General features: G+C 32.1%; 1 protein-coding gene across 3 annotated transcripts in view; it reads right to left on the bottom strand.

The window, feature by feature from the left end:
• The window catches only part of GRID2 (glutamate ionotropic receptor delta type subunit 2), a 1331224-nt gene that overhangs the window by 310902 nt on the left and 1003106 nt on the right, over nucleotides 1–17216 (bottom strand). For all 3 annotated transcript variants that reach the window (XM_019741137.3, XM_074323476.2, XM_019741134.3), the window contains exon 11: nucleotides 7255–7567. In XM_019741137.3, coding sequence (XP_019596696.3) covers nucleotides 7255–7567 — 313 coding nt within the window. The remainder of the gene's footprint in view (nucleotides 1–7254; nucleotides 7568–17216) is intronic.

The following is a 17216-nucleotide window of genomic DNA, read 5'->3' as shown; positions in this document are numbered from 1 at the left end:
AACTCTTCAAAAGCCCAGTTCAGTATGAGAAAGGATTTTCTTGCTGAAATCATGAAGAGTTGCTATTAAAGCAAGTGAAACTCAGGGGCATATTGTGTGCAAATAGTTCATGGAATAATTACTTAGGAGCTCATTGCATTTCATTGCGAGGTAAGCTAATGGATTGACATCTTAACATCACGGCATTATTTTCTACTCACACAAATTACTTGTTCCCCATACCCATAATAATGAAGTTTGAACTGTCTCTGAAAGCATAAAAGTTCAACTTTTTTTTTCTTTAGTTGTAGTGAATTCTGGTGATAAAAAGAAAGAAAATGAGCACCTTGTCATGTTTTAAATCAGCATGGGAAATTCTCAAGTGGATGTGACAGCACTCAGAATGCTTGGCACTCTCTTCATTAAGGACTGCCAATCATAATTACCAACAACAGAGATGTTGTTCAAACCTAAATAAAAATTACTGAGAGCCATTTTTGAGTTAATATCTCTAAGAACATAATGTAGAAAGAAACTTGTTTTCGTAGTCCAGTTAACCTGTCACTGGGAATTACTCTCATTTTCCCCATGTTCATGAAGGTCAGTAAACAACAGAGCTAACCAATATCATTTTTGTTAAATTCAAATTGAATGTGAAATATTAGATAACCTTACGAAGAAATGGCTTTAGTTACTGCATTTCAAGACTTGAATCCTTAGGGGTTTAGTGACTAGGACATTGGTAAATTTCAAGGATTTGACATCCACACCATTGAAATGGATTTTTTTTGAGTTATTCTATGCAAAGTTTTAAAGAGATGACCTCTCATCAATAATTTCTTCTGCTGCTGAATTCGATAGAAAATAATGTCTAACTCTTCTTTTTGTGGAGCTGAGAAAGTTGTGATTCTCTGTAACAGTGCAATCCAGCTGCCAATGGGAAGAGCTCTTTATTTTCTTCCAAAAATTGTCCTGGGATCTCAAAACCAGTGGGTTGCCTCTCATGTTAACTCTTGTGCAGCAGCCATCAAGTTCTCTTCTACCATTCCTAACGGTCCTCTTTCCATTCATCACTGGCATCTGTGGAGCTATTTGATCTTTAAGAAAGCTACCAAAGGAATTTTCTTTCTTTAGTACTTCCAATAATTCTGTCTGCTCCTCTCATCAGAAGTGGTTTATTTTGGTCCCAGTTTGGCTATGGCCCAGTTACATGGTGCCAACATCTCTCCAATAAATTCTTATTTATGGCCATATTCAAAACATCTAGGTTGGGCATGGCACGTAGTATACCAAAGAAATAGTTATTAAACAAGTTAATGTAGTGATTCTTTGTTTTTCTTTTGCTCTTCCTGTTTCTGGCATATAGTTAGTACTTAATAAATGTTTGCTGGTAATGAACCATATGTGATAGCTCCAAATATTTTACATGATTATAAATATGTGTACTTCATAGAATTTGACAAAACCACACGGAGATTCCCCTTTTCAAGTAAACAGAAAACAAATTACATACAACCACATATGTGAACAAGTCATAGAGGCTCTCCATGGCCCAGATGATATTAACAGTCACTATCCACAAACTAAACATTATAGATCTTCAAAACTCAAATTCCAGTTTTGTTTTGCTTTATTTTGTTTTAAATATGTTGATTGCAGAGAGATATCTGTAGACATGAGGATGAGGGAGGATATAAAATGAAAATAAAACTTACATAAAACTGAGCTCTCATTCATTCATTTAACTACCTAATTCACAAGCTCTAATGTTTCGGCCAAACAGATGTACTAAGTTTATCTCTATAATGGACCATACTGTTTTTGCACAGTTGGATTCTTTGAGTTGTTTTTCCAGAATGCTTTCAAGTTACAGATTTAAAAGAAAAAATCAGGATTGATAAACAACTCACATACATTTAACATTTTTCTGCTTTTAGCTGTCCCTAAAATCTTTTTTCAGAAATCTGTCTAATAAGATATGAAATGCCTCTTTATCCCTATTCAGTCTGGTCTAGTGGCTCAATAAAGACTGCAATTTTGAAATAACAGTTCTATTTTCTACTTAAAAGATTATATTTTTATTGGGAATTATCAGTAATTCCAACTTCACTGCCTGTACACAGACATTGCCATTGATTGATTCTCCTTTTCAAAGGGCTTATGAGCCTTTTCTGAATTTATTTTTAATCAAACTTTAAGGATGCTCTCAGTATCTTTTAATGAATTCAACTTTTCATTGTTAGCAAGTGGAGGAACAGCATCATTTCAAAAATGAAGTAGTTAATCATATGCAATTCAGCATTACCCACCATTATGAATTTGTACAAATGTTCAATCAACCTACAGGCTGCACAACTTATTTAAGGACATAGTTGGGATAGAAAAGTGCCTAGCATATTTATAACTTTTCATATCTGCTGCATGTGTACAGAACTAGAAAAACATGCTAACCATACGGATAATTTTATTTATCTTTTTCTCTTGGGTGTGCTCCAAAACTTACTGAAATTTTGCCACCTGAAGGCAAAATTCAGAAAGCCAATCCATAAGCATGTCAATAGCCTCAAAAATAAGACTTCAACCAATCAGACACCTTATTTATAAGTTTCCTGTTTTAGTAACTTGATAAAATATACCAGTAGACACATTCCAAATAACTTCCTATTTGGTTTAGTGAATTGAGGAATAGACTGTAATCTAATAAACACAGTATTGCAGTTAACTCCATGCTTGATTTAGCTAAGTATTTAGCATGTATTTACTCATTTTGTTGATCAATATGCATTTGTTAAAGTACTAATATGAACATAACACTGGACTATAGGCAAAAAGACTATAAAGATAAATAGAACACTACCTTGTGTTTAAAGGACTCAGGTGGAGACAAATAGAAAATAAAATGCAATTACCCTATAGCTGATAAGTACTATGATAAATATGTCTTAAGGAGCATAGAAGATGGTCCCTAATCCTCACACACACTTCTTGAAAGAAGTACGATCAAAGCAAGAATTAGAGAATACATAGAAATTTGCCATATGAAAGCAGAGTGTGGGAGATTAAGCAGGTAATAAAGGTATTTCAGGAACTGAAGAGAGCAGAAACAAAGGCAAAGAGACATGACACAGTCTTGTCTTGTGTTCAAGGGACAAAACAATTTGGAGTAACTGGACATTGGAATGCGAAGCATATATGGTAAGAGATTAGAATTGAGCACTGTTCAAGAGTCACATGGTGGAATATTGTTCATGCTTTGAATAACTCAGACTTTTAAACTGTGGGCATTGGGCAGCCAAGAAAATATTTGAAGAATACAAATTATGTAGTAAGCTCTTAATGTAGTTGTAACTTGGTTATATATGCAAGTATGTGGATCACATATTTTCAGTGGACAAAAATGAAAAAAAAAAAAAAAAAAGACCTGTCATGAGATTTCTATGGTTCAGATGAGAAATGAAGAAGGCTTCATCTGGGTAACAATCTAGGCCTTATCTCTTTAGGTGAGAAGAAATTTCTACTTCCAGAAAATATTTAGGAGGTAAAATTCGCAGGATTTGATCATGGTTGAATATAATAGAAAGAAGAAGAAGAAATCAAAACTGTTTGAAAAGTTTTGAACCTGTATATCTGTGTGATTGATAATGCGTCAGCTGGACTAGCGAATATGAAATGCTACAAAGGTCACAAGTGTAAAACAAATTCAATTTCTGCATGTTGAGATTTGTGGCGCCTCTGGTATATCCAGAGAGTGGTCTAATGAGTGGTGGGATATGCACAAATAAAATTTAAGGCAGTGCTGTAGATTTGAGAGTTATCTGCATATTGATGGTTATCAGGACCACGTACAGAAAAATTGGCTGAAGTGGGAAGAAGTGAGATGAAAACAGAGGGTAAATACATGTAGCTCTACTTGTAGCCAATGCTCATATCTATCAAATTCCTAGTTGCTTCACCTCATTTATTGACAATTTTGGCTCATGGCTTATTTTCTTTCTCTCCAGTCCAAGCTGGCGTCATTACAGATAATACATCTAATCCTCTCCGCTCTCAATTCCTTGATCAACTTTGAAGTCCTTCACCAACTCTTAACTTCAGGAATCCACATCCACATACCTGTAACTTATCCTCTACTGTACCATTTCAAAAATTTTAGGCTCAGTTGTCCCACTTTATAAATAAAACTTTAAACTCTCTCATACTGATCTTTCCACTGTTCTTTAAACTTATCAATAATTTTATCACTACTACTCTATTACTTTTCTGTCTTACTCTCTACTATTCTAATTATTGGTCCTTCTTCTATTTTATTATTGCTCCATGTACCCTAAAATCTACCATTACCTTGACAATAATCTAAAACCATTTGCCTTGTTATCCATTTTTCATGTACCTAAGTATCCACAGCTGAGTCTAATTTGTTTTTATTTTTAATTTATTCAGTGAACACTTATGTGACACTTCTTTAAGCTCTTCTTTCTAAGAACTTCACAATTTTTAATCATTTTAATTCTCATAACAAAGCTATGAGGTGGACACAGCCAGGATGTTCCCTCTAAGCGGGACTTAGACCCCAAACTGGATCACAGAATCCTTCTGCTACATTGACTCTTTTCTCTCCTTTTGGCATAATTTCTATGGAGAAATTAATCATCGTGTTGTGAGAAAGGGCAAACTGGCCCATGAAGAGAAACCCTGGAGGGAAACTGAGGTTACCAGCTCTAAGCCAGCAGCAACTGCCAGACATATGAGTGAAATAAACAAGCCTTCACATGAGTTCAGCCTACAGATTCTGAGTTGTCTAGTTGAGACGTTAGACATCACTGAGTAAAGACCAGACATCTCACTATGTCTAAACTTCTGACCCACAGAGTTGATAGGTTTTGGAAGAATTTGTTCTACAACTATAGTCACTGGGAACACTACCGACAAGCTTATTGCTAAATCCAATAAACACTTTTCCAGTCTTAATTTTACTTGATTATTTGACACAGATGACCAAACCCTCTATCTTTAAATACTGGCTTTATTTGCTGTGTATACAACTGCATACTATAATATATATCCATGGTATTTGCATCTTTCTCATCACTCTTTATCAGTTACCATTGAAAGCACCCTTAACCATTCCTTTCCTTAGGGAACTGTTTAGGCCCTCTCTGGGCCAGGGGTCATGAATGAGGAGTATGCAGTTGAGAACAACTATTTTGCATGATCTTACTCACTTCCATGGATTCAGTTATCTCCTACATGCTAATATCTTCTAAATATATATTTAGCCCCCCAAAATAGAGCAAACCACTAATAAGCATTAGAAATATCTCCTTGGATGTTTCACAGATACCTCAAACTCAACATGCACCAAAACAAATGTATCATCTTCCTCATTACACTTGCTGTTTCTGTTTATTTTATTTTTTCAGTAAAAGATATTAACATCCAATACAACTAATTTCCTAATCAAGAAATCTAAGGTAAACTTTGCCTCATTTTCCTCCTTTAGTGCCAGTCTCCACATCACTATATAATTATCAAGTTCTATTGATTCCAATTTATCAATACCCTTCTCTTGATCCCCAGTGCCACCTTACCCTTCTGCAAGCCACATCAACTCTTTATTTAGTTTTTATAATACTTTTAAAATTTGACTCACTTTCTACATTATCCTTTTTAATCTATTCTCCATCCTATGATCCAAATATTTCTGTAGTACAAAATGAACATGGCTTTCCTTATTTAACACCTTTAAAAAGATGATCATTTCCCTAAGGATCAAGTTTGAACTATTGATAATAACAAATATACTTTCAGCCTCATCTTTACCAGCTCTGTTCTGCGTAGTCTACCCTAATTTCTCTCTCACTTCTTTGTATTAAATTCTACCTTACCCATCTATGTCTCCTTTACCCCATCCTCTTATTCAACAAGCTCTTTAAATAGTTAATGTTGTCTCTGTTTATGTAATACTAATTCGAAAGCTTTCTTTGCCACATTAAGATATATTGAACCATTCTATCTCAACATTCTCATAACAGTTCGTGCTTATCTGTCACAGCACTTTCTATCCGTGATTGTAATTGATTACTTATATGTTTGTGTCCCACTAGACTTATAGCTCAATGATGGCAAACACTCTTTCATTCACAGTTGTATACTCAGTGGCTAGCAAAGTTCCACTAAATAGTTTGGATTACATATTTACTGGATTAGTGATTAACGAATTAACTAAAAATGTCTGTAAAAATGTAACCTTAGTCAGAGCCCTTGATATGGAAAGGAAGAAGAATACTTATGAAGGTTTATGAGTTAGATTAGAAGTGAGAAAGTGGAGATGAACAGTCTAGACAAACCTTGTGATTAGCTAAGTGAGAATACAAAGAATGAAATTTAATGGAAGATCCCATAGTAAGTGTGAATAAAAGTAAGAAACTACTGAGAGTTGTAAATATTAAGGCAAAAACACCATGCATCTCCACTGTGACACATATTTCTCCTTTTCAATACATGAGACAAGTTTGCAAGAAAATATTAATTGCCTAAGTATTTAATTATTTAATTCTCCAAGATAGCAGGAATCTCAATTAAGGAGCTCAATAAATATTATTCTATTCTAAAATGCTGAGTTAAAGAATCAAACTTACTTGAAAGAAGTAAGAATCAAAGAATCAACTAGAGAAGTTTAGAATACTATTTTTTAGAATACTAAAAAATAAAACTAAGCCATTCTTTAGAATACAATGAAATTGTAAACTAAATCATTGCTAAAGATTATATGTTAAAGTGAAAGATAAAATATAAAATTTCTTGTTAATATCTTAAATTAATCAAAGTATTTTCACCTTCAATGAATATTTTTAATACATGAAATAATGTCGCTGTACAAAAAAAGCATCCCAACATGTCTTACGTTTGTAAATAATTAAATAGTATCTGCTCTGGCAGTAAGCAGTTTCATCGCTGTAAGGCTATTTCTCAGAATGTCAGAGTTTGGGGGGATCTTGAGTTTCTGGTGAACTTTACCACTGACATTCATTTTTGGCTTTGTTGGTGATATTGAACTTACATCAAAAGATAATGAACCATTTTTTTGCTGGAAACCTGCTGTGTTTCAGATCCATTAGGAAAGAGAAGGAAATGCTCTGTTCTATGTATTGCTGTGAAGACCCTTTCTAACACTTACTGATGTCAGATACAAATACATCACAATCTAGGCTGAAATCAAGGCAATTGAAACACCACAATCCTTTTTCATCTGAAAATGTATTTTTTTCTCCTTACCTTGCTGTACAAACGATCCATACACAAACCACATAGAGTTGTAGAGAGTAGTTGAAGTCATTGATCCCATCTGTAATCGTGGCGGATTAAGCCAATTCAAGAGGTAGACCAGAAGACCCACCAGAAGGACTGTGCCAGCAATGCAAGCCCATAGAGAGAGATCAAATGGTGCAAGACAGGCAAACATATCCACTGTCTTTTCAGCCCTTCGAAGCAGTACTCCTACTGAGTAGTCCATATAACGTGTTGTAAAGTCCACCACATTTTCACGATCTGGGGTGATGGTTAAAGCAGAAATCCCTATGTCAGCTCTCTGAGAAATTGAAAGAGAAAAGAATATATTAACAGTGTGACAAACTATTTGATTTGTGGTACTTCAGCTTGCCTTGAAGAAAAAAAAATAGATGCTTCAGGCAACATCTTCATCTTTATATAAACTGAAAAAATTGCAAAGATTTCTTAGAGGTGCACTATGGGTGAATTTTGCATTTCTTACTGAAAATCTTGCCCCACCAGAGTCAGACAAATTACCTTGTTCATATTAGTGAAATAAGCATGTAAAATCAGTGAAGACTATTTCAGACACAGATAACACCTGAAGGAAATTTTCTTTTTTCCTGGGGTTATTTTATCAAAGCCATCATTAACACAGTGGCAAAGGCAAAACTTATTCTAAGGAATTCCTTCTGAGAAAATGTTCCCGAGACATTCAATACATCCTCGACAAATAAAATTTTAGGTAGCTTATTTTAAAAACTCAACATAGCATTTTAACCTTGGTTTAGATTTTTCTGCATCAGAATTTCTATTACTGAGCACTAAACATAATAGAGTTCCTTAGAGCTTTCACATAGCACTGTTATGTCATATGTCAGAGGTCTCTACCATGATTTTATTGTATAAACCTCAGAAACATTTTAATGAACAATTAAAGATTAAGGAAACATAATTTTTCTTCAGGTAATAACCCTTCTCTCAGTGTGTGCCTCCTTAGATGCAGTGATAGCACTCAGAACTACAGTATATGCTAATTTACTTATTTAAAGTACATAGCAGAATTTCAGCGAGAGCACAGAAAAATGACTTCAAATTTAAATTCTATGATACGAGTAACATATTAAAATACCTAAAAGATGGCATCTTCTTTGAAATAATGATCTGTAGCTGTGATTAAAGCCGTGGGAAACTCCTTCCAGACAAGTACAAACAATAGTAAATTATTTACTGAATATTTTCATGATTTTTCTTTTTATTATTTTATGAACAAATACAAGATGTGATAAAAAATATATGGTGAATGTTTAAATAAAAAAATTTTCCTTTCCAACACTTCTTCCTGATGTATGGTCTTTGTACTTGTTGTTCCCGCTGACGGGATTGACCCTCCAAAAGTTCTTCAAGTCAACTCTTATTCACATTCATAAATCCAGCTCAATTATCATTTCCTCAGGGGAGTTATCCATGATTCCCTTTGATCAGAATAATAATTCTTGTTGTTCACACTATCAGAAGCCTATATCCTTCACTTCTCTAGCAGTTGTGACAGTTATAATTTAAACATACTTGTATGATTCCTTGAGTGATGTCTGACTGTTTTACCAGACTGTAACTCCATGAAGGTAGGGATTGTGACTTTGCTTTTTCAAATTTGACATATTCCTGGTATCTACCACATTTATGTGGCATAGATTCATGATCAATAAACACTTGCTTCTCCTATGAATGAAGATGGAACATTCACTTGATGTTCATTACCCAATTCTTATAAAACTTTTCTTTCTTATTTCTCAGCATTCCTAATAGCGTTTTTAAAGAATAAAAAGAAAATGATAACAAAATTTTGCCAAGTTTTATAGCAGTGATGAAAAATTTATATCTTGATTAATAATTACTTCAAAACTTAAAACTAAGTTCTAGGTTTATTAACATATTTATATTTATGTGATTTGCAATTAGCTAAGGTAATTAAGAGTTTACTATAGTAGGTTAAATATATTACAAATCGTTAGTGTTAAAAGTGACTATTTCTATTTTGATAAAAACCAGCAGTAGGACTTGAGTATAAGTAATTTTTCAAACTATTCTAATTACAATAGTTATAATACTTTCTTTAAAAGGAGATATAAGATTTGCATTCCTTCAAGTCATGAAAAGGAGATAGATGGAAAATACAATGGAGGATGACTAATAAGCCATATAATTATTGAATCTTGAAGCTTAAACTTAAAGAAGGTAAAAAACATTTATTTTAAATTTAATATAAATGATTATATCTAATAAGTAATCACCCAATTTATACTTGAACATAATGCTAAGGACATTCATTATACAAATAGTTATGTGTTTATTTAATGCTTACTATATACCTAATGCCTTGTTATATGTTCTACATACATTTTAATTACTATTATAACAATACCAGTTGCCTCATTATAAAATACACAGTTTACATTTGAAACATTCTAATAATTATACAGCTTTTATTTTATACTGAAAATCGATATCTGCTCACCTGTATTAAGTGTCTTAGTTTTGTCATCTATATACACGCATGACATTATTAACCTAAATAGATCTGGCTGATGACAATCTTTCAAATACTCGAAGGACACTATCTTATTCCTTACTTGGGAATATTATTTTAAAACTAAAAATAACTTCCTTATTTGATCACTCTTCCTAAGATATGATTTCTATATACCTCAAAATACTAGCCATTCTCCTATGAACATACTCCAATTCATCAATGTTTCCTCAATTGATATGGATGATATAGTTTTTTAATGAAATTCAACTATGAATCATTTTTATTAGATGAATTACAACAATGCTTTATACTAAAGTTTAAATAAATTTTTAAAATATTTTTAAATGAAACTGTCAATCTTGAAGTTCTCATGAGTTCTATGCAATTGATTTTGAAGCAAATGTTGGATTTTATATTTGTGCCTCATACATTTCATTCTTTGGTTCTTTGTATCCTTCATATCTGCCTGAAATATTTTGAATCTTTACCTATCAGGCATCATATCAGTTTTTTATTCTACTGGCTTTGAGTTATTTGGAAGTTAGAGAAGCAGACTTTTAATTGTTCATTCACATTACTGGGAAAATATTGATGAAAAGTACATGAGCAAGTTCTCAATATTGCCTCTAAAGTTCTACCCACTTTGGCGATGGTTCATTAGTTAACACTCTAGTTATTTTTTTAAATCACCTGTGATTATTATTCATTATAATGTGATCATCCAGTCAGTTTTCTCCATATAGTTTTTAATTGCTTTATAAAAGGCATATTGAACACAATATACATATGGGATCAGATATCAATCTTCTCATGAATAGCTAATGCTATCAAAACAGAAAATGAACTGCTTTATTTTCTTTTTAACCACCTACAACATGTCTGATTAATAGTCCATTCTGTAATTTTATCAGAGAATAAAATCAAACTCAGTGCTCTGTCAGAATGATTTTTTTTTCTTTTTTGGGGTTTTGAATATACCAATCTCTAACTCTATAATATATCACTTTTTCATGTTTTGTACATATTATGTATAGTAACTCATATATCTCCTCAGGAAAGGCATTCATTCCTCCCTAGGATATCATTCATCTGGACCTGGAAATTTGAATTTATTAAAAGTACCTATCATATAGCTTCAATTCTGTTAAGATTTATCCCCCTATTAGTCCCACCTTAAATATTTTTTTGTACAAAGTAGAAGAAAAAAATTTTTTTCAGTTAATAACTGTGGGATATTTTCCCTTTATTTTTAACACAAGTACATATAAATATGGTAATTTATGATCATATGTAAAATTAATCTAATAATTACAATTTTTTCTTATTAAAATTACACCTATTGTCTTTTTTTAAAACATTATTTTTATTAGTTTCAGGTGTAGAAAACAATGTAATAGTTAAACATTTATCATTTATATCCCTCGCACAGTGATAACCCTCCTTCCCCCATCTACTACCCCTCTGACATCTCATACAGCCATTACATTTCCACTGCCTCTATTCCTAATGGTGTACTCTGCTTCTTGTAACCATATATATATATATATATATATATATATATATATATATATATATATATATATATATACACATATATATACATATATATAATTATAGTTGACATTCATTATTGTTCAGCTTCAGCTTCAGGTGTACAGTGCAGTGATCAGTCATCTACATCATCCCTGAGGTGGTCTCCCTAATGAGACAAGTGTACATTGATACCCTACAAAATCTTTACAACATTATTGATTACGTTCCTCAAACTGATTTTCGTATCCCCATGGCAATCTTGTGGTTACCGATTGTGCTTTCTAATCCCCTCACCTTCCCCCTTATTCACCTCCCCATCTAGCAACCCTCAGTTTTTCCTCTATGTCTCTGAGACTGTTTCTGATTAGTTCATTCATTAGTTATTGAAGAGTTTTGGCACATATTTAACAAGCACTAGGTCAATTCTTAAATCATATATATTCTTCTGTTGCTCTTCACAAGAATGAACTGTTCATAGCTTTTTAAAATTGCTTGGCAACTTTCTTATATATCATTTTATATTCTTCGGTCTTCAAATAATGTTTTAGTGTAAAAATTTCAGGTTTGCTTGGGAAAAAGCAAACTTGAATAAATGCTAAAAGGAAGACAGAGTGCAGATAGGAGGGAAAAGGACTGAAGAAAGGGAAGGGTGGGGGGGGAGAAAGAAGGAAGAATGATTTCAAGTCTTACATCTTTAACTAATGACATATGACATGACTTTGGGTAAGAGGCCAAACCTTCATCATTTTAGATTACTCATATATGTACAATGAATAGACTGGGATTGGTAATATAACAGTCCTCTTAACTGAAATTTTAATGCTAAAAATTATTTATTGAGAATTTATTATATGATTATTCTATGCTTGCTGGGACTATAACTATTTTGTTCTAAAGACTTGAAATCTAAAGAATTTTAAAGATTCAACAGAACTCACCAAGTAAATACAGCATATCAATTATTACTATTTACAGAAGAAATTATAATAGAAAGTACTGAGGCAAAGGAAAATGATCAAATTTTCAAATTAATTACAAATTATTTATTTTTATCAAAGTCAAGATTGATGTATTTCTTTGAAAGAAACATAGATATGTTTTAATATGTCACTGTTATAAATTAATGTTTTAGCTTCAATTACAAACACAGCATCTATTACTTTTCAAATACATCACTGGATATGAATAAATCTTCAGGCAGAATCAATGGAATTGTGGTTAAAATAACTTTTCTTCAGAAAGTGAAATCACATTTAAATTCCAGAAAATTTAAAAACAGCAAAATATTATAAAGAAGACATTCAAATCCCAATAAAGTAACAACCACTGACGGAACTCCTGTAAAATTCTTATATATTTTACACTTCTATGTAAGGTATTTGTGAGCTCATTGAAAGGATGGTATTAATTTGATTATAGCTTAGTACACAATAAGGCAACTAACCAATTAAGACTAGTAGTAAGGATATTTTGTTACTACTACTATTACCACTGCTATTTAACACTTATATAGTGCTTACTATATACTAAATACTTTCCAATGAGTAATTCAATTAATCTTCACAAACACCTTGTGAGGTAAATACTAAAATTACCTGCATTTCATAGATAAGAAAATGAAGACAGACAGATAAAGAAACTTTGCCTGAGGTCATACAACTAAAATCCAGGATTCAAATCGAGGCAAGTTGTCTTCATAGTTAATGTGATATGAATATAACTACCTTCCCCCCCAAAGTAATTAGCCCACTAACCTGAGCATTGTTTTAGAAGAATCCGTAATGTCTCCCGATTTGAAATGACTCTTTTATCCTGCCCTCTAACAATTTAGTCTAGGATTATATCTTGCATTTAGTTACTGTGTCTCTTAGTCTTCTTAAATCTGGAGTAGGACTGGAACCTCTGTTCTCTAAAGGACTGATTGAGTTCATCTGTGAAACACTATAGGTCTGGTCCCTTTTTGTGGGAGAGTTCCTTGATGACTTTTCTTGTGGAAATTGGTCTAGGTTCTCTACTTTTTAGTTAATTGCATTAGCTAAAGATTTGTCTCTTTTGTTGCTATTTTCTAAGAGCAAGAATTTAATTAATTAATTTATTTATGTATTTATTTATTTATCTACTATTTTTTCTGTTACCTTCTTTCTCCTTTTATTCTTATTTTTATCGTCTTTATTACATTTTTCTGTTAAAATTTATTGTACTTTTCCTAGCTTTTGAAGACAGAATTAAATATATTCATTTCCATTGATATTAATTTTTAAGACTATGTATGAATCACTTCTTTAAATATTCTTTATAGATTCAGGTATGTAGTGTTTTCATACTTAAAAAAAATTCTATACTTTGTATTTCACCATTTTCTGAAGTCATTTAATAAAAAACTTTCTTAATTTCAGGTGGAAAGCTTTTTGTTTATTTTTTTTCAGTTTTATTTTATTTACATCAGAGAAATTTGTTTGTAATATATCCCCTCTATGGAAATTAATGTTTTCTATGATCAATTTAAAAAAAAATGTTTATGTGTGTTTGAAAAGATGTTATACTATCAGTATGTCATGTTTGAGACATAAATATATGTAAATATATGATGTATCTTATTGTGTATATTATTTATTATTGTGTGAGTTTGGTTATATTTACTGTGTTTTTCCCTGTGGTTTTTCTTTTCTGTCTTTTTTTCTTTTGATATTTAATGATTGAAATTTTATTATAATAATTAGCTTTATATGTATAATTTTTATAGTGACTTTACTGCTCACTTCTTTTCACTTGTTACTCTATCTTTTTTCAGTGTTAAATGAAATCTGTGAATTTCACTTATTCCCTACACTACAGTTAATAATGATTTTCTACTTTCATTTTTAGAACATGATTTTATGTTATTTAATCCATATTTCAAACTTTGTTTTAGTATCAATTCTACAACTAACTATATTAAATGATCACTATTAGTCACTTTGCCAAATTTCTCCTGTTATCTCTTGGTTGAATGAAGATCATACTCATGTAGTTTTATCAGGAGGGTTCAAGTGTTTGCTATTCTCTTAGTGCTTGGATGTTCAGTTTCTCCATAGTCATGAAGGAGTTCTTTAATGGATATAAAATTCTTTGCTTGTATTTTCTTTTTTTGATATTCTTGGAAGTGCTTCTCTAGTGCTGGCTTGTTTTGTGTGTTGCTCTTGAGAAGTCTGATAGTAATTTAAATTTATCACCATTAAATATAATTTGATTTTTGCCTTGAAGATTTTTTCCTTTGTCTTTTAACTCTAATAATTTTACTAAGATACAGCCCAAAGTTTATTCTTGTGGGTCAGCTTTTCTAGTAACACTAAGTACAGTTAAATTTTGTTTATTTTCGGAGTCTCCTTAGATTATACCTATAAACATTAGTTGTATCATTGTGTATTTTTTCTTTTTCATAGATTTTTAAATATGTACTTATGTACTTTTTACCTGTTTTCCATTTTGATTCTTTCACTCTGAAACTTTTATTTCTTTATTTCATTTCTTCCTTATCATTCTTCAATGTAATTTAATCTATTCTTCTTTGAGCAACTTGTTATTTATGTCTTATAATTTTTGTCTTTTATTTTGTCTTTCACTATATATCCTGAGGTTGTGGCATTTCTTTGTCATTTTGGCCATTTTAGTGGTTAGCTTTTGAATTTATCATTGTATTTCTTTTAAAAAAATCAAATGCTGGTTTGAGACATTTAATTCAATTTGAAGTGTTATGTTACAATTTTATTTTTCTTGGTAGCTCTGGTTGTCTGTGTGAGAACTTCAATCAACATTCAGAATGTATTGACTCAACCTTTTTCTTCTTAGAGTAGCTTTGAATGAAATTTGTCCAATTATTTTTCTATTCCTGGATAATTTGTATACAAGTTTCCTAGTCCAATAGTACTTTGTCAGTGTAGTAACATGTTCTTTCTTTAATGAAGGATGCTAGTGGTTGGGGTTGCCACTAGCATCTAGCAGGGGTTGGTGTGTATTGTTTCTGTTCAGTATTTTCAGAAGTCTTAATTTTCCTCTTTTATTGTCCTCTTTACCTTCACCACCACAACTCCAAGGAGCACTTATCTTCTCTATCTTCTCCTTCTCCTACAGAAGTAATGTTTTCCTGAGGGCCCTACCTTGGCACACTTATTTTTATGTCCTATTCCCATAGCCAGTGTTGTGGATTACCAAATCCCAGATCTGTGTTCAGCACATCAACATGTGATATTAAACTTTGTCTTTCTGAGGGTTTTTTTGGCTCTACTTCTCACATGTTCTCCGTTTCCTTCTCTTCTTTCTTATGAAGTCACTTATACCACCCCTCCCTCTCTTCTCACATCTAGACTTGCAACTTCACCTGAGACTCCAGTGTTATCTCTGTTGGGATTTGGTTTTTATATCAAATATGCAATAAAAATTTTATTGATTTTATATCAAATATGCAATCACTGGACTTTTTTTCTGGGTCATCTGATAAAGCTACAATTTCTTAGGAGTGTTGCTCTGAACTCTGACAACTTTTGGGTCATAAAAGGCACCCTTCCTTACTTTAGCGTAATGTTAAATTTTCCTCTGTTGTTTATTTGGTCATACTATTTGAGCTCTAAAAATGGGAAGATAGATGTTTATGTTTGCTTCAACATCTTAAGTGGGGAGAGGTATGTAAATTTTCTGTAAATACGAGAGAACAAGCTCCTAGAAACATTTTTTCTACATGAGAAATGAATCTCTACTAGCTATTCTCCTAATGATTCTGTGCAGTATTAAGTAAAATATAAATTGCATAAGAGATACATTCAGATACCCTCATACAGATACCAGGAGCCTCGGTGGTAACTCCTCCCTTGATCTAGTTAGGTACTCAGTTGTTTGTTTTTTAATTAGGAAAATCTTCACTCATGTTAAAGCCTGTTACTTTAACATGAAATTGCAAAAGAAAAAAAATTGCAAAAGAACAAAAAAAGGAGAAAAGAAAAAAGGAAAAAAAGAAAGGGCTCAGAATCCTGAAGACTTAAAATAATTGAAATCTGAAACCTGAAGAATCCAAATAGCAGGCTAGAGTAAACAAACCCATGATTATCTTTCATGGCATGGCTCTACTTCTAAATATTCATTCTGATATTAGTATATGAATTCACTTCGTACATTCACTGCTACATGTTAGTGAATATTTAAAGATCCTAATTATTATTTTGATGTTGCAATAAAAGATGTTGCTCGTTCTCTTCAATATTAAAGTTAACCTTTGTATTTAGTAGTTAAAATACTCAACCTTACAAAGGGAAAGAGGGGGTACATTCTCTGTTGCATCAACTACCTTCCTAAACCATGAAAAGTTTTAATACCCTCTTTCATTTATGGCGTATTTCTCTGTTTACAATGTGCAGACCCACAGAGACTATTATTTTATGGAATAAGTATCTTAAATAAACATGGCCAATCAATCTAAACACAAAGCCTTAAGATCATGTTCATAGATACATAACAGAATTTCATGGGTGAAATGCTTTTTAATAGTTACTTAGAATACCTCACCCAAATCTGCACTCTTTTTTATGCCTGAAAGTTATCTTACTCATTACTTTTAATCCCAAACCAATGACCAGAAATAGATGAAAATCTAGGTAATAGATGGCATTTCAATAGCCAAGGGTGGATTTCAGGATTTATATATCCTCAAGTTATGAGATTTTCTCATCACAGCACTAGTCTTTATATCACCTTGGCTTTGACTGATGCAGGAGTCTGTTAATTTATATCCTATAACACACCACATCTTTTTAACTCTACACATTTTGCTGACTTTTTGTTTGTCCTTTTCTGGATGTTTCCGTCAAACCTGAGAGCCATTCCTGGACAGCATCATTTCCTTCAGCAAATATTCTCTGTTCTTTAGTTTTGA

The sequence above is a fragment of the Rhinolophus sinicus genome, chromosome 1 (assembly GCF_057876585.1).
Source record: "Rhinolophus sinicus isolate RSI-liver-muscle chromosome 1, RSI-T2T, whole genome shotgun sequence".
Classification (NCBI taxonomy): domain Eukaryota; kingdom Metazoa; phylum Chordata; class Mammalia; order Chiroptera; family Rhinolophidae; genus Rhinolophus; species Rhinolophus sinicus.
The sequence above is the reverse complement of the archived record's forward strand: the minus strand, read 5'-3'. Positions and strand labels throughout refer to the sequence as shown.